General features: G+C 36.3%; 1 protein-coding gene across 1 annotated transcript; it reads left to right on the forward strand.

The window, feature by feature from the left end:
* The first annotated feature begins 1,197 nt into the window (after positions 1 to 1,197).
* On the forward strand, positions 1,198 to 16,245 carry wrap53 (WD repeat containing, antisense to TP53). Its single transcript, XM_065248622.2, has 11 exons — positions 1,198 to 1,422; positions 1,908 to 2,280; positions 7,865 to 8,051; positions 8,151 to 8,246; positions 8,510 to 8,618; positions 9,320 to 9,408; positions 12,693 to 12,916; positions 13,788 to 13,999; positions 14,846 to 14,949; positions 15,041 to 15,184; positions 15,283 to 16,245. The coding sequence occupies exons 2-11, from the start codon at positions 2,043 to 2,045 to the stop codon at positions 15,518 to 15,520; spliced, it is 1,641 nt and encodes a 546-aa protein (XP_065104694.1). The 5' UTR covers positions 1,198 to 1,422; positions 1,908 to 2,042; the 3' UTR covers positions 15,521 to 16,245.
* The last annotated feature ends 2,856 nt before the right edge of the window (positions 16,246 to 19,101 follow it).

The raw sequence follows: 19,101 nt of genomic DNA on the forward strand, positions 1-19,101 counted from the left end.
TGAAGAGTTTTTAATTTTAATAAATAATAAAAGAAGATATTTCACAAATGTCACGCAGCAGATAGAGGGTGGTCTTCTTCTAACCTTTAGGCACCCACAAAAATGTAGTCTTTAGCTGGATCCCAAACCGCCTACTTCCATACTATATAGTACGTAAAAAGCGCTACTTTGCGTACTATATGGAAGTAGGCGGTTTGGGATCCAGCATTTGTTATTGTGTCAACCAGCTTTTAATGTATCACACTGGGCTGCTAAAATCACCCTAGCTATTTGTCCACATCAAACGTTTTTTAGATCATAAAAACATTTTAGTCAACTAACCCTAATATAGTATTGTTGCTTTAGCAGCTCAAGATAATACCTTAGATAAAATCATCTGCAAATTAACGTAAATGTAGTGATATAAGTATTAAATGTCTTCAGACAGAGATTTTTTACTGCCACCTAGCGTTCTTGGGTAATGTCATTTATAAATCCGCTGCATACAATTTGCTTGTGAAAAGAGCGTTAGAAAAAACATGATGAACGTAGATTAAATATATCTACTTTCAAGAATTTAACAATAAAAATGGCCCCAAGAAAAACAAATCATACATATATACATAACAGTATTAAAATACCATGAACATAGACCACGAGCATTATGCTCGGCATAGATATGTATATAAAGGCTAGATGGCTCAAGGCGGAGTCAGCTGTGTCGTCACTTGGCGGCCATCTTAGGTCAGTGCTGCCATAGTGCTGCTCCCTCCTGCTGTGGACGGAAGGTGAGTGGCATACGCCAACTAAAATGCTCGTAACTTGCTGAATTCTTGACGGATTTACAAACGGTTTGGTTTTTTACAAACGTTATTAACGTGGCTATAATTCTGGATGCTTTAACATGTTTCATGAATTTTTTATTTATTTTTAGTATACGTATTCAGTGTCATAGGTACATCTTTGACGTTTATAACAAACCAATCCGTTTGAAAATCGGTAAAAAATTAAGCAAGTTATGGTCATTTAAAAGTACCTGCATCATTAAAACTCAATGCTACGAGTGAGCGAGCGCCCTGTCCTAAGATGGCCGCCAAAATGCGGACGTTCCACTCAATTGGCCATCAGCGCGGACGAGCCATCTAGCCTTTATATACATATCTATGATGCTCGGTGCTAAAACAGAAAATGTTCCAAATCTCGCGAGAGTCAGGTGACCTGGCAACATGTGTTGCGCGGGCATGGCGGCGCCCTGTGATTACAAATACGCACCGTGAGTTTTTGTTGACAGTACGCGTTGCTCTAGCGCAAAGCCCATCAAAGACGCGCTTTAACAATATAATAAACCATATATGTTGAAGAAGATCTTTTTGTCCAGAGCTCAAGATTCCTACGGTTATGCGCATTTCAACTAAAGACCGAGAACAACAACAACAACAACAGGTAACTTAGAGTGTCTGTTGGAATAGTTCAATCAAATCAAAATTTACTTGTCGTGTTATAATTGTGGATTTTGTTGCAATTCATTACCTGTTGGGGATACCTATGCAAATAGTGTTTTCACCCATATTTGTAGTCGTACTTTACATTCATGCATTTTGTCAGACGCTTTATCCCAATGCTATTTACAGTGCATAGAGTTTATCAGTATGTGTGTGTGTGTTTCCTATGATCGAACCAATGTCCTTTGCGCTGCTAACGCACTGCTAAATGCGATTTTTTTCTTCATTCTTTAGTTTAATGGGGATTATAGATGTTGCTACATGTTTCATTAACAGAAACAATTTTTGGCCAGTTCATTTATTCAGCAGTCCAAAAAAGTAATCCTTGCGTCACTTTGCATATAAGTGTCTGCCAAATTAAAAAAACAAAATGGTGTTTTTTCATTACTAAGTCCATTGAATCATTCTTTTTTGTGTGCTTTACAGTTTTGTTTAGTATTGTGATGAGTTCTTCGACATTCATGAAATTTCAAGAAAACTGAAAACACATCAGTGTCTTAAGACATCGAAGCCTAGTACAGAAGAAGAAAGCCACAAGACATTTCGACCTGTCAAGACAGGATGTCAGGTGCAGGAGAGACCAGTGATGGTGCTGCGGGGCAGGAGGCAGAAGCTGATGGTGAACCACCTCATGGGGCTTGTCACCTGGAACAGGTGAAGGACGATATGGAAGCACCACCGGCAGCTAAACAACCTCGACTGGAGCACGCGTGTCTCGATTTACCCACCACAGAATCGCTTGTTGAGCATGCAGCAGATTTGACTGGAAGCCATGGGAATGCTGAGACAGAAGAAGAGGGTGAGGTCATTTCAGAGTCATATTTGGCTATTATGTGATATAAGCCCCATGTTTGGACCAAATGTGGTACCCTTGCTAGTTAATCCAGCCTGTTTTAAATCATTAAAGGTGTCTCTTAAATGTTGAGCTTGTTAATCTTTGCATGGATTTTAAGGTGTCTTTCTGGAGCTCAGTTGGTAATGCATTGTGTTACAAGCACAAAGATCAAATGGGTTCAGTTCAGTCACATACTGGTGAAAATTGGGTGTGCATCATGGGTCGCTTTGTATAAAAGCATCTGCTAAATGCATAGGTAGCTGTAATTGTAAAGTTTTTGGATATGATTATTTGGAGCAGAAATAAATGTTTTGCATATTATTTATTTCATGGTTAGTCCTCTACAGCACATTATAATGTAAAGGTAGAAGCATGCATTGTCACTAACTAGTTTGAATTACCAGAAAGCCAGGTAATCAGTTTGAGTCATGCTGATGTGCAAGTTGATTGACATGGAAGATCACAAGACTTGAAGACTAGAAACTGTCTGCCCAGTGCCCACATTCGGTCCCAGACTGGGTCTTCCAGATCATTGCATATCCTTTCCTGATTCATCAAACCCTATCATAACGATGACCAGCCGCAGCATAAACTCACACCAGTGGCCGGTTGCGTAAACAGCCAGGAAGTTAAGACTTTGTTTAGAAGAATGAGTCTGATTAACTAGCAGTTAGTTATGGCTAATCAGTCTAATAATATTTGGATGATGACTAACTTTTAAGATTAGTCTAAGAAGTTTATGCAACCGGCCCCATGGTCTCAGTTATGTAATTCACTACAAATGGCTGAAAAGGTGGCTGTGGCTGCATACATGCGCAAGAGGCAAGCTATAATTAGAGTAATAATAACTATAACACCTGTACGTAGATGCATGCCCAGTGTGCATGTATCAGGGCTCAACATAAAGTACTGCCCGGTGGCCCGGGGGAAGCGTGAAAGACGTTCGGGCCAGTCAAAAGTATTGTCACTTGCCCGATCGGGCCAGTTCTTCACCCTCATTTACTGAAATATATTTTCATCGATGTATATTATTTAACATCTTGGAAGCAGACATTTACTTGGGTAAAACACGACGAAAGAAACAATGCAATATTTGTATCACACTGAATCACTTTGATCACTTGTATAGAGAGAGATATTAAAAGAGGAGCTTTAAATACAAAAAGATGTTTTATATACAGCAGGGGGAGCCCATCTCCCTGCATTAATGTCCATAAGCAAATATTAGTTATTTGTAGTAAAACTGTAGTACAAATGTAATCATTGCTCAATAAAAAAACTACTGCAGTAAACCATAATTCTCATAAGAGTCGCATTGTACATATTTTTATTATTGCTGCTGTAGGGAAAAGTTCACCCAAAAATGAAAAATCTGTCATCATTTTCTCATCCTCATGTTGTTTTAAACCTGTATGAATTTCTTTTTTCTGATTAACACAAAAGAAGATATTTTGATAAATGATGTTAAGCACACAGCTGATTGACTTCCATTGTAGGAAAACAAATATTATGGAAGTATTGCGATAAATGATGAAGATATTTTGATAAATGATGGTAAGCACTCTATTTATTACGAAGGAGGATTAAGGCCAAGCTAAAATAAAAAAATAAAACCATCTCGAGATTAAAGTTATTAAAATGCGAGTATAAAGTCATTATTTAACGAGAAAAATGTCAGAATAAATATAATTTCGAGAATAAAGTCGTTATTTAACGAGAAAAATGTCAGAATAAATATAATTTCGAGAATAAAGACGTTATTTAACGAGAAAAATGTCAGAATATATATAATTTCGAGAATAAAGTCGTTATTTAACGAGAAAAATCTCAGAATAAATATAATTTCGAGAATAAAGTCGTAATTTAACGAGAATAAAGTTGTTATTTAATGAGAAAAATGTCAGAATAAATATAATTTCGAGAATAAAGTCGTTATTTAACGAGAATAAAGTCGTTATTTAACGAGAAAAATGTCAGAATAAATATAATTTCAAGAATAAAGTCGTTATTTAACGAGAAAAATGTCAGAATAAATATAATTTCAAGAATAAAGTCGTTATTTAACGAGAAAAATGTCAGAATAAATATAATTTCGAGAATGAAATCGTTATTTAACGAGAAAAATGTCAGAATAAATATAATTTTGAGAATAAAGTCGTTATTTAACGAGAAAAATGTCAGAATAAATATAATTTCGAGAATAAAGTAGTAATTTAACGAGAATAAAGTTGTTATTTAACGAGAAAAATGTCAGAATAAATATAATTTTGAGAATAAAGTCGTTATTTAACGAGAAAAATGTCAGAATAAATATAATTTCGAGAATAAAGTAGTAATTTAACGAGAATAAAGTTGTTATTTAACGAGAAAAATGTCAGAATAAATATAATTTCGAGAATAAAGTCGTTATTTAACAAGAATAAAGTCGTTATTTAACGAGAAAAATGTCAGAATAAATATAATTTCAAGAATAAAATCGTTATTTAACGAGAAAAATGTCAGAATAAATATAATTTTGAGAATAAAGTCGTTATTTAATGAGAAAAATGTCAGAATAAATATAATTTCAAGAATAAAGTCGTTATTTAACGAGAAAAATGTCAGAATAAATATAATTTCGAGAATAAAGTCGTTATTTAACGAGAATAAAGTTGTTATTTAATGAGAAAAATGTCAGAATAAATATAATTTCGAGAATAAAGTCGTTATTTAACGAGAACAAAATTCAGAATAAAATCGTTATTTAACGAGAAAAATGTCAGAATAAATATAATTTCGAGAATAAAATCGTTATATAACGAGAAAAATGTCAGAATAAATATAATTTCGAGAATAAAGTCGTTATTTAACGAGAAAAATGTCAGAATAAATATAATTTCGAGAATAAAGTCATTATATAACGAGAAAAAATTCAGAATAAATATAATTTTGAGTATAAAGTCATAATTTAACGAGAATAAAGTTGTTATTTAATGAGAAAAATGTCAGAATAAATATAATTTCGAGAATAAAGTCGTTATTTAACGAGAATAAAGTCGTTATTTAACGAGAAAAATGTCAGAATAAATATATTTTCAAGAATAAAGTCGTTATTTAATGAGAAAAATGTCAGAATAAATATAATTTCAAGAATAAAGTCGTTATTTAACGAGAAAAATGTCAGAATAAATATAATTTCGAGAATAAAATCGTTATTTAACGAGAAAAATGTCAGAATAAATATAATTTCGAGAATAAAATCGTTATTTAACGAGAAAAATGTCAGAATAAATATAATTTCGAGAATAAAGTTGTAATTTAACGAGAATAAAGTTGTTATTTAACGAGAAAAATGTCAGAATAAATATAATTTCGAGAATAAAGTCGTTATTTAACAAGAATAAAGTCGTTATTTAACGAGAAAAATGTCAGAATAAATATAATTTCAAGAATAAAGTCGTTATTTAATGAGAAAAATGTCAGAATAAATATAATTTCAAGAATAAAGTCGTTATTTAACGAGAAAAATGTCAGAATAAATATAATTTCAAGAATAAAGTCGGTTTTTAACGAGAAAAATGTCAGAATAAATATAATTTCGAGAATAAAATCGTTATTTAACGAGAAAAATGTCAGAATAAATATAATTTTGATAATAAGTTCGTTATTTAACGAGAAAAATGTCAGAATAAATATAATTTCGAGAATAAAGTCGTTATTTAACAAGAATAAAGTCGCAGATCTGCAAAGCAGATACCAAATTACATACCTGTTTAATTAATAAAATAATATGAAGGATATGCGCTTAGAAAGGCAATTTTATGGAATCTCCCTCTTATAAAAGACAATATGGGGGGAGATAATGTGAACAAACAAAACTCGGTGCACACCTTAATAAAACAGGCATGCAATGAACAGAATATTGTAAAATGAATAAAGGGTTTTGTTAATTGGGTAGGGTAAACCCTTACGAAAATTACCCATGGTTTTAATTTGGTAAAAGTATAGTAACCATGTTTTTTTTTGGTGTATTGATTACTATTAGCAAAACCATGGTTTTACTACACTAACCATGGTTTAACTATATGGTTTTTGAAAACCATGATTGTCAAAACCCTGGTTATTTTGTGGTTACCACAGTTTTACTACAGTTATCATGTTTTTTTGGTTTTCATGGTTAATTTTCGTAAGGAAAGTTACGCACATGAAGGCGCACCTACTGTAAATAAAAGTGAACAGGTGATAAGGGATATTAATCGTATGGCCGAGGGAGAAATGGAAAGTCTCTGTGGCTTTGTGAACTAACAATTGAGAGAAATGCAACGAGTAGACGTTTCATTTTAGGCTTGTTCTCATGAAAGCAAAATCTTTACTAAGTATAACCCTAAAAGACAACATCAACATTGAATACACAGTAATATTCAGCAAACATTTTATTAATAAAACATTCTGTGTACAGGCAAGCAGAAGATCCCAGAATAAGAACACAAACCACTAAAGTGCACGTTTGTTTCCTTTAATGAAAACGAGCACATTTTTTGCTTTTCTGCTTGACATGCTTATTAATAATATATTGTGTACTGTGTAGTGAATTAAGTGTATTTATATCACTGTCTTAATGCAGTAAACAATGAAAAGAATAGGCCTAAACTGATTTGACTTCATTCTCGAAATTTTACGACTTTATTTTCGTTAAATAACAACTTACTTCTCGTTAAATAACGACTTTATTCTCTAAATTATATTTATTCTGACTTTTTTCTCGTTAAATAATGACTTTATTCTCGCATTTTAATGACTTTAATCTCGAGATGGTTTTATTTTTTATTTTAGCTTGGCCCGTATCCTCCTTCGTAATTTATGGTACCCACTGAATTTCATCGTATTTGTTTTTCCTACTAAACTATGGAAATCAGTTATTACAATCAGCTGTCAGCTTACCATCATTTATCAAAATATTTAGTGTTAATCAGAAAAAAGAATTTCAAACCGGTTTAGAACAACATGATGATGAGCAGGGTTTCCCGCAGAAAATTTATTAGTTAAGGTGGTAGGGTTGTACAGGTGGGCGGGCCGGGGGCGTGGCAATCAAAGGGGCGGGGCGTACCCTTCATGATGAAAATAACACTGAAATAAAACTCAATTTTGAAGAAACTATGACAGAAAATGAACACATACTTGATTATTAATGAATTAAAACTGTTTATCAACAGGCTAGTTTTCCTCCAGACAGTGACGGACCATGTCTTTCTCTCATTTCGGTCATGTGGCCATTTTTTTTTGGGGACGACCTAGTTTAGGTGGTAGGGTATCCCAGCTTAGGTGGGCCTCCCGAACTGAAAAGTGCTGCGGGAAACCCTGATGAGTAAATAATGAAAGAATTAAAATTTTTGGGTGAACTATCCCTTTAACCCATATAAATTGTTTTGATAAATTTGATTGTTTTAAGTTCCCAGTTTAAGTCAAATGAGCGACACTTGTTTCGTTTTAAAGCGTTTAGTAAAGTCTCATACTGAACTGACATATCAACTGTCAATTACAGTGTTTGTATTTAATTGTATCTTTTTAGTGGCCATTCATTCAGAAATTGAAATGGCAAGTGCTGTTCAAGGACAGGAAGTGGAAACAGAGGTGAAATGGCATGAAAATGGAGAAGAGAAGAAAGAAGTGCTCGCACAGACCGAGGAAGAAAGAGTAGATGAGACCGAGGAGGAGGAGGAGAAGAGTCCAGAGGACATTTCTACAGAGCAGCATTAGTGAGTGTGCTGGTTATGTTTTATATCGTAACATCTGTACTTTAAGTGTGATGTGATAATTGCACTAAGGTATTGCTTTTTTTTATTCTGTATTTGCAGTCATGGCCTCGAGTTCAGCCAGAATCCACAGATGCTGACGGGCTCCTGGGCTGAGTACACCCACACCACTGAGAATTACCTCAGAGGCTGCAAATGGTGATAATTCACAAAGCTACACACTTTTGATCATTGTATTGTCCAGACTATATCACAGAGAGCAGATTCTGGCCAAGCAGAACAGTAGAGCAAAACGCTAACAATGCCAAGATTATGAGTTTGATTCCCAGGAAATGTACGTGATGATAAAAATTATTGTTGAATGCAATGTACGTCACTTTGGTTAGGAGTGTCTGCCAAATGCATTAATGCAAATGCTAATGTAAAATCTAATACTTCTCTGTTTTTACTTCTTACCGCAGGGCTCCAGATGGTTCCTGCATTGTCTCAAACAGTGCTGATAATGTTCTCCGTGTGTATAACCTCCCACCTGAGCTATACAGCAGTCGCTGGGACATGCTCTCTGAGATGGTCAGTCTGCCAACCAGATCTAACTCCAGTTTTACCTAAATGATCAGATTCTCTGTTTATCTTTTGTCTAGTGCTTAATATCATTTAGATTTTCTAAAGTAAAAAGTCTGATGTGGTCCAGTGTTCAAACGTACTTTAAAGGGACTGTAAGTAGGATTTTAAGTCTTTTATTAATCCAAATCAATGTCTTTATTCATAAATATGTCCTCATTGGTGTCAAATGACCTCAGCTTAGAATTTCTTTTCTTTATTTACATTAAACGTTGAAGTCCAAGGAGGCTTCCATGTCGTTCCGCCTTACTGATAAACTATAATAGCGGAGAGGGACAAAAAGCACTAGCCTACCAATGCGTTTCCACAACGCGTTTTCATTCAAACAAGTGAACCAGCTGAAACCGACAAGGAGATCAGTGAGTACATAACGGTTAGCGTAGTTGCAACACGCATTTGGAAAAGCGAGGTGCTAGGGAGCACTATTCATTTGAATGCTAAATAAAATTTCTCCACTAGATGGGGGTAAATCCTACTTACTGTCCCTTTAAAGAGGATTCTGCTTTACAATTGCCTCTCTATATGTTGAGAAGGCACTTTTCACATCTTTGCTTCCAAAACTATGAATTTTAATGCCATAAGAAGCTGTGTGGAAAGACTTTAGACAGAAAACGACCTCATAACACTGTTTCTTCTTGATGTGCACTCAGAGTCCAGTGCTGAAGATGGCAGAAGGAGAAACCATCTATGACTACTGCTGGTTCCCAAAGATGAGTTCCATGGACCCAGACACATGCTTGTGAGTTTATCTGAATGATTGACTGTTAAAGGGATAGTTAAAGGTCCCGTTCTTCCTGTTTTTTTGAATGTTTGTTTGTGTTTACAGTGCACAATATAACATGTGTTCATGTTTCACTTGTAAAAAAAAACTTTTCTCTGTAGTGCTATTTTCACTGTCCTAAAACATAAATGCGTGTTGTGATTTGACAGCAGCTTAGCTTAGCAGAGCCGTTTGAGCGTAGCTGACGACAGACGTATTCCTGTGGGCGGAGTTGAGTCAAAAAACTGTTCTACTGACATCATTAAAGCAGGGCTGTAGTCCAAACCGGCCGTTCACTGGAGGCTTAAAAATGGGAATTCTGTTAAAGAAAATATATCGCCTGACAGTGAACTTTGAGTTTTATCATTTTGTAGGTATTATTTATACTCTAACATCAACATTACACACCAACTAAAGTTTAAAAAATGGTATCTGGAAGAACGTGATCTTTAAGTTAACCCCATGTTATTCTAAACCTGTTTGTGTTTCAGAAAATATTTTGATAAATGATTGCAAGCACACAGTTGATGGTCCCCCATGACTTTCATAGTAGGAAAAACAAATACTATGGGAGTCAATGGGTAGTACCGTCAACTTACCATAATATATCAAATTTATCAAATGCGAGTGACAGCAGAATAAAGTCCAGTTTATAATCGTGCAACCAATTTAAAAGGTCTTCGCTGTATTATCCGTAGCCTGTGTAGCCTGACGTGCACCTCGCCAAATTTTAAACAGGGTGTCAGTTCTACGCTGACCACAAGCGCTGTGATTGGTCCACTCAATCCATGTGTCATAGGTATTTCCGTTTGCGACATTCAGAACAAAGATGGGCCAAGTTGAGGAGTGATTTAGATGAAACTGCAACAAAAGACGCTGTTTTTTTACTTCCATCACTGCTGGTTTTCTCAAAACATACACAACAAGCTGCTGCTGCTTCTTCATTTGTCGGTTTACTGGCCAAGCTGTTTCTTCATTGACTGTCTTCATTGTTACTTTAATGGACCCCAACACATAACAGTTTTAATGCAGTTTAAAATTGCAGTTTCAACAGAGTTTCAAAGAACTCTAAACGATCCCAAACGAGGTATAAGGAACAAGAAAAAAAAATATGCACTTCTAAACCACAACTTCTCGTCTATCTCCGGTCCTGTGATGCGCCAGTGCGACCTTATCGACCTTATCGTCATCACCTCAAGAGGTCACGGATGATGTATTTGAAACAACACCCCAGTGTTTACAAGTGTGGAGAAAGAGGACCGTTCCAACGTTGTATGTCGAAAGATGCTAATTAATGTCTTTGTGTCAGTTTATTGTTTAAAATGGTCCGCAAATGTGCGTTTTATATATGTATCACGTGACCTTTCCACGGCATTACGCAATTACGTGAGGTCGCGCTGGATCGCCACAGAACCGGAGATAGACGAGAAGTTGTGGTTTAAAAGTGGCCTCTTTTGGGATCATTTAGTGTCCTTTGAAACTCCGTTGAAACGGCAATTTTAAACTGCATTAAAACTGTTACATGTTGGGGTCCATTAAAGTCCATTAAAATTGGAAAAATCCTGGAATGTTTTCCTCAAAAAAACATAATTTCTTCTCGACTGAACAAAGAAAGACATCAACATTTGGATGACATGGTGGTGGGTAAATTGTCTGGATTTTTTTTTTTTTTTTAAGAAAATGGACCTTAAAGTAAGACAGAGGAAAGAAACAATCAGGTGTGATTGGTGAATGAATAGGGTTTGGTTTTACACTGTTTGAGTGTGACCACCAAGTTTGACTGTATAGTATCTTGAATTGTTGTAAAGTAAATATGTGAATACAGGGAAATACTGTACATCCAAGTGAATCGCCATCATTTAGAAAGAAGATCGCATTTATGTATGAATCAAGATCGTGATTTACATTTAATTGTGCAGCCCTACTGATAATAGAGTTATGTGTATCCTTCTAAAAGTTACACAGTGCACCTTTAACATAAATGTATACTTCAAGCCAAATGTTAGCTTTGTGGACAGACCATTTTATTTTTTATTTTTTACTTAAAATAACTCTCCTCTGTAATGTCATCATACTTTGTACATCTTGGTATCCCACAAAGGATACAGCTTAATGCAAGTTTTAAGTGACATGAGAGTGATTTAATGACAGTATTTTAATTTTGGGTGAATTATCCTCTTAAGGTCAAATGATCCACTTGCCAAGAGATTCCACAGTCGCTTTTTAATTACCCGTGGCTTACAGATGGACTCGGGTTAGAATTTCCAAAGACATGGCATCTGTGTTTAAAAAGACCGTGTTTAATTAAGCTCCTGTTGTTGTTTCAGATCAACATTTCTGTGTTTGATGTTCTTACAATGATTCGTGCTGATGAGCCTCGTCTCATCCTTTGCACAAAGTGGCTGCATTGCTTGGCATTCATACAAAGGCAAAATCAATGTAAGACACGGCCTCCAGTGGGTTATTACTTTAATTTATAGTCCTCTGTGTGTTTGCTATTAGTAATAGTAGTAGTTTTGGAATCGTGGGGGATGATATCAGAGGATCTTATTCTTCCTTTCTATCTCTTGTTGAATGTCTTTACTTTGACGCGTGGGAGAAACGCAGACATTAGTCCGAATCAATGGCAGTCATTACAGATAACCGGCAGGTTAGCACCAAGGGCTCTTTCAACTGTGTATCAAATGTTGTTTTGGTATTACTGAATCCGCCCTGCGGCGTCCAAAAACAACATGCATGAGAAGAGCAACAAGTCATGAGGCCAAGGACGAAACCGCATACTCTCTGCGTCTCAAAGGATGTGCGCTAACAGTGTGCGTCTTCCAACAGGTTCGAGCTTTTGTTTACAGGTGTTTAAAATACATTAAAATGCCTTTTTTAAAGCTTTGCCCTTTCATCCTTTCATAAGCGTAATGTTCTAGCTGTCGGTGTTGGCTGAAGAGCTGTAAGAACGTCCACAGGGGTTGATCATTAACTCTGACTTTGGATTGGTTCCCTCCAGGGGAGGTGCTTAGTATTCAGGTCATTCATTTTTTGTCTATCTTGACTCAAGTCATTTGGCGTAGTTTCTCATTATCCACTGTAGAGACAGAACATTGGATCTATTGTTAATGGCTCTTTTGTGTTGCCGGCCTGGAGGGAAGCCAGGCTGACTGATGTTTCTGTAAAACCTTGTATTTCCCCAAATAATAATAATAAATTGGCTCAGGTGATTTTTAGATTTTGAAGCGCAGCACAGTAACAGATACGTTTTCTTGTTTCAGCATTGCCAGCAGTAGCCGGGACAACCCGGTCCACATATGGGACGCGTTCTACGGAGACCTCCGTGCATCGTTTCGACCCTACAACCACTTGGATGAGCTGACGGCGGCCCATTCCCTTTGTTTCTCACCGGATGGCTCTCAGCTCTACTGTGGTTTCGATAAAATCGTCAGGGTCTTCCACACCGAACGTCCCGGGAGAGAGTGTGAAGAGAGGCCTACCATGGGTGAGAGACTTTATTTATGTAGAAGAATAATCTCTCCCACGCTTTAAAAGGGCTTCGATGGAGATCTTTAAGATGGCTGGCTTGTGTGGAATGCCTGTAATCTCATTTCATTGTTTTTTGTTTGTTTGAGGGGATCGGTTTCAAACGCATTTGTGACGGTAAACACACATTTGGCTTGATTGCGCTAACATGGCTATAATCGAAGCAGTCACTATGGATATAATTATCTTGGCGTGTTTGAAGAGACTGACTTTAACACCACTATTGTAATTATTGGTTTGGATTTGACAGAAATAATCTTTGTTTAGGCTTGTGTATGAGACTGTTGAAGGGTTGAAAGATACCGCTAGCGCCACAAATGTATATAATGCTGTTTCACACGCCGTTTTAATTTGGATGTGGATGGACACAAACCAAAAGATTGCCAAGTCTGGCATCCATACAACAACAGTTTCTTATTAAAGCAACACCAAAGAGTTTTTTTTTACCTTAAAATAATGTTTCCAAAAAAGTTTCAGTGGTTCATCCACTCAAAACAGGGTGAATGGCACCTTCACATTCGCTTTGCAGCCCTCTATCGGCCAAAACCGCACTAAAGAAGTTTCCAACCGTCGGGTAGTGGTCCTGTAGTTCGAGTGAAAACTACAAAAACTTGCTTTACGGCAGACCTACAATCCAATCAGAGCCAGCTATGCTGCAGTATTTATGACAGTGCTAATGAACAATTACGTGTCTAGCCTGTAGGGGGAGCAAAGAGCAATAACTCTTTAGTGTTGCTTTAACATTAGCCATGTGGTAGAAATGTTAACCCGAACTAATGAAGGCATCTTTAATTTGCTTCTTTTTGTACCCCTTCTTCTTTTGTTGGAAGTCAAGAAACAGGGTCAAACAGGCATCATCTCCTGTATTGCCTTCAGTCCGTGTCAGTCCATGTACGCTTGTGGCTCGTATTCCCGTTCAGTTGGCATTTACTCCTGTGAGGACGGCTCTCTCCTGGCTCTGCTGCCCACCCGACACCATGGAGGCCTTACACACCTGCTATTCTCACCTAATGGCTATCACCTGTACACAGGTGGACGCAAGGTCAGTGCAAGGGTAGATGGTTATTCGGCTTTTTGAAGTCTCACAGTATTACTGTATTAAGTTAATAGAATATTTTTTAATTCATCACCAATAAAATCAACACAAAGTTAAAAAGAAGCCCTAAACTATTTATTAAAGGGACACTCCACTTTTTTGGAAAATATGCTTTTCCAGCTCCCCTAGTGATTTTTACTGTTTTGAAATCCATTCAGCCGATCTCCTGGTCTGGCGATACCACTTTTAGCATAGCTTAGCACAATCCATTAAATCTGATTAGACCATTAGCATCGCACAAAAAACAATGATATTACGCAGTGTCCGAAAATAGTCCCCTGCTATTGAAAGTTACCAAGGGGACTATTTTCAGGCGCTGCGTAATATCATTGCGCCTCCTGCAGCCATGTTACGGCAGCAAAGTCCTTGATTATTACGCCAGAATGAGAGTATAGTTCCTAGCCATATCTGCCTAGAAAATCGCAACTTTTAATTTTCCATCGTTCTTAGTACACGATGTAACTACAGAAGAGTCAAGTTTTAAATGGGAAAAATATCGAAATTCTTTGTTGTTGTTTTTTTAGCGCAATGCTAATGGTCTAATCAGATTCAATTGATTATGCTAAGCTATGCAAAAAGTGGTACCGCCAGACCCAGAGATCAGCTGAATGGATTCCAAAATGGTAAAATTCAAATGTTAACTTTAGGGGGGCTGGAAAATGAGCGTCCCTTTAAGCTCTCCGCAAAGCTTTAATTTAATTTGTGTTGAATATGATGTGCCGCTAGGATATTTTTGGCATGTATTGAAATTTCAAGCATGTCAGGCCCTAATATTATGTGTCACTGCCTCAGGACTCTGAGATCCTGTGTTGGGATCTTCGAGAACCGGGACGGGTTCTGTTCTCCATGCAAAGGAGCGTCGATACCAACCAGCGTATCTACTTTGACCTGGACCGGTAGTATTACGATTACGACAAACAAGATTTAGAGCTTCCCCGCGTATGTTTGTGCGTTTGTGTCATATTGATATTTGTGTGTCTGAAATAGATCTGGTCAGCATCTACTGAGTGGGGACACAGATGGTGTGGTGTCAGTATGGGACACCCTCACAGCGCCACCTGATGGAAATGAAGATTTACTGCAGCCTGTGTTGCAGTTTCAGGCACACAGAGATTGTACTAATGGCATCAGGTACAATCAAGATATTATTTAGAAAATAGTTGTGCAGAAAAATAATGCAGTTCTTTAAAAATCTGCCTCTCTAATTTTACATGAATTCGTTCTTGCAGTGTACACCCTTTTATGCCACTGCTGGCGACCTCCAGTGGTCAGCGGCAGTTCTGCTGGCCATCTGACAGCGAGAAATCAGAGTCCGATTCAGAAGAAAATGTGATTTCTTCAGATGGTGTCCGAAAAGACAATGCTCTTGTGCTCTGGTGGGCCGGCCCTGTGGGCTCAAGTGCTGTGAGCTCAACCAATGAGAGGGAGCAGGAGGAGGAGCCAACAGTACTACAACAGAGAGCTTGAACTTTTGAATGTAAAATGGTCTTCCTGAAGAAACTGCAATTGTAATTCTTAATGTATTTTATTTGCAGAACATTTTTTAGAGTCTTTTTCAGAAGGTCTTGAAATTGGGGTAGCTTATTTAAAACATTTTTTGTGTCTAAGCTTTAGGACAGTCAGTGACTGCCTTAAAGCCAAAATATATATAAAAAAATTTAAACCAGTTTCAGTGAATTAAAACGTGACATAATAGTAACATTCATTTGAAATATGAATATACACATTTTTTACATTATGTGATACAGGAATTGTCCAGTCTTTGCCTGAGTTTGATGCCCCTCAGGTAACAGTTTAGCAGCACAGATTGTTGCTGTTTTATCTCAGTTGCAGATTTTTTTAGGATATACAATTGTTTTTGTCTCCGACTTCTAGTGTAAAACATCAGTGAACAATACAGTGTTGTTACTGTCTGAAACTGTGGTTCATCCTTAGATGATGTTAAATGTGCCATATAGTACAGTGAGCAGCTGTGAATATATATTTGTAAGCCAATAATCTGCTTTATTGTAAGTAAATGAGCTTGGTTTTCTGGCTCTATGTGCCTCAATGCTTAAGCTGAGGCTGCACATTCCCTTTTGTAATAACCTACAGGTATGCTTATGTTTTTCTATGTGAGTTTGTGATTTTTTTCTAATATTGGTGTCTTGACACAATGCTGTGAGTGTTTACAAATGTACACATTTTAAAGCTTTACCTTGATTGTGTGTGTTTGTGCCCGGCTGTACTTTTCTCTTTAAAGCAGTGAGTTTTACAACAAAGCAAATGTTTTAAATTTGGAGTGTTATATTCAGTGTGCAGAAAACTGTCATATTCAGTAAGCTGTAGACTGCAAAAGCTTTAGTCATTTGTATAAAATAATAACAAGAACTCTCTTTGTACAGTTTTTCATGGATTGAAAGTCACCCAGGTGACGTCTGCTTGTACTTTTCGTTTCTGGCTTCTAATGGAAACCGTGGGTTGCAGTGGTTGAAAAGATAAATAAACTGGGTTGTTTACATCAAAAACATGGCCAGTTTTTCTTCTGTCACTAAAATATTGTCATTTTTGGTGTTTAAAGGGATAGTTCACCCAATACTATCAATAAAAATTTTATTATCATTCACTCACTATCATGTTGTTACAAACCTGTATAAATTTTAAAGTTCTGATGAACAGGATGGAAGATATTTTGTAATCGATCAGAAGCCCCGCTGACGTCTACATATGGATGTGAATGTGGCTTTCTGATCCAACATTATCAAAATATCTTCTTTTGTGTTTATCAAAACTAGTGCTGTAATGGATCACAGTTCATCCGATCATGACCCACAGTTCGGCTCGCATGCAATTCTTGGATTAATACACAAAGTAAAATAGGGAAAGTTTATCATTTGCCATGTTTCAAAGGCTTGCAAATGTTATCTTTCAAGCGATTAGAAACAATTTAAATGCAAAAAGGCCCTAAAGTGAGCAGTTTTCTGTACACAGACGCATATGCGGTTGAATGCGTCCGGTCCAGCTCCAATCAGACGTGACCATCCCTTCAAAGATCAGAATTCTTGATGTGTAAACTTTAGGGAGATGCGCTGCTCTGTCTCATACTGTAGTTGATTAAAATACATTTGGTAAATAGAGCAATGAAAAATAACGTTACCTTTTTATGTGGAGCGACTGTTTATGCTGCGGCGTTTGAAATTCACCCTCCGTCTCTGTGTGCGGCCATTTAAGTGCACTCAACAGTGCATACACGAAGAGACGCATTTCAAAAAGCAAGTGAACTTTTTGACAAGGGCACATACAAACAAAATGATCTCCACAGTATTCTTTTTCTAATAAAAATATTTGTTTATGTCTTAAGTTTATGTATAGATTTAGGAGGAAACCAGTCGGTGCTCCTCTTAAAGAGACAGTAACCTCAATTAACATACTTAAGTCTGTGTCATTAATGTTAATCAAACAGCCCAAGACAAAAAGAAAATCACTTCTGTAACTCTAAAAAAATAATTATTATATTTAATTCACAGTGAAGTGTTATCATTTATTTAATTCGATTTCTGTACCTAACGCTAATTTTAGACCTGACTTAAGGTACAACTTTCTTTCTTTGTTATTACATTTTTCCTACCCATTTTTTTTGATCCGAAAAATAATCCGATCCGTGCCTCCAAAAAAAAAAAAAAAACGTAACGTGATCCGAATAATGAGTTTTGTGATCCGTCAAACCTCTAATCAAAACAAAGAAATCTATATTCAATTCAATTTTATTTATATGGCACATTTCACAATTGGTGATTGTTTCAAAGCAGCTTTACATTAATAGAAGCAGTGGAAAGCACAGAAAATCGACAGATAGCACAACATAATACACGATAGCACAAGCAGCTAAATTTGCTGCGGCTATGAATCAACATTATAAGCGTGCGTATTACTAATATACCGTAAAGAAGAGGATGCTAAGTTAAACCCAAGAAGGCTGCCTCCCCGGGTTAAAAAAAACCCTAGGAGAAAAAAACCCCAGATTTTTTAGCAGGGGAAGTAAAAAAGTCCTAGGAGGGAAAAACCCTTGGGATATATATATATATATATATATATATATATATATATATATATATATATATATATATATATATATATATATATATATATATACGCACACACACACACACACACACACACACACACACATTGAAACGGATAAGGAGATTAAGCGGCGGTTAAGGGGGTTCTGCTGGTGGTCGTTGGTCAGGCATCAGCTGGGCATCACGTTGAAGGTCAGCCAGTAGATCAGAATCAGAGGTGTGCCGACTTTCACATTTACCGGAACTGGGTCTGTTTGTCTCATTGTCCTTGGGGTCGAGGACGAGACATGAAGAAAGAAAACAAAATCCTATTAGCGTAGGGGCCATTCATATGTATACACATTAACACATACATATACACACACATATACATATACTGTAGGTATTGAAGATATGTACAGGTTTGTAACAACATGAGAGTGAGTAAATGATGACTGTCTTTTCATTTTAAGGTGAACTACCCCTATAAGCAAGCATCACTATCACACTTGCTTATTTTAAGCTTCCGGGATTTTAACAGACCTCCCCAACTTAAAGGTGGATCAAACCATCCATAAAGACCAGGGGCCAGTTGTTCAAAAATAATGCATTTGGATTTCGGCTTTATCGGATTACATCAAAATTTTTAAATGGGTTGTTCAAAACATTTTAGTAAGATTGGGATTTGTTTGACCCCAAAAAGCAGGATTATCCTGATCCCAGCAGAAGGCTGGATTTCAGTAACAAAAATGCAATAAAACTTCTAAAAAAGTTTACTAAAACTTATAAACCTACAGTTCATACAATACAACATTTTAATCAAGTAATATTTATACGTAAATGTATCATTTTTTTTTCAATTTTGCTCTTACAATTACAATCCTTACAATAATAAATAGATATTTATGACATTGGTGTACCATTTAAACCTTCCAGTCAATTAAGAAAGAAAAAAATCCATATAAATCCATCATAAAGCAGTTAATAGCAAACAAAACATATTTAACA

This window comes from Paramisgurnus dabryanus, chromosome 2 (assembly GCF_030506205.2).
Source record: "Paramisgurnus dabryanus chromosome 2, PD_genome_1.1, whole genome shotgun sequence".
Classification (NCBI taxonomy): Eukaryota; Metazoa; Chordata; class Actinopteri; order Cypriniformes; family Cobitidae; genus Paramisgurnus; species Paramisgurnus dabryanus.

Excerpts from the sequence above, each read along its gene's own strand:
- wrap53 (XM_065248622.2), top strand. The coding sequence starts at position 2,043 with ATGTCAGGTGCAGGAGAGACCAGTGATGGTGCTGCGGGGCAGGAGGCA. Across the intron at positions 12,917-13,787 it reads TGAAGAGAGGCCTACCATGG|TCAAGAAACAGGGTCAAACA; the intron begins GTGAGAGACTTT and ends TTTTGTTGGAAG. Across the intron at positions 14,950-15,040 it reads ATCTACTTTGACCTGGACCG|ATCTGGTCAGCATCTACTGA; the intron begins GTAGTATTACGA and ends TGTCTGAAATAG.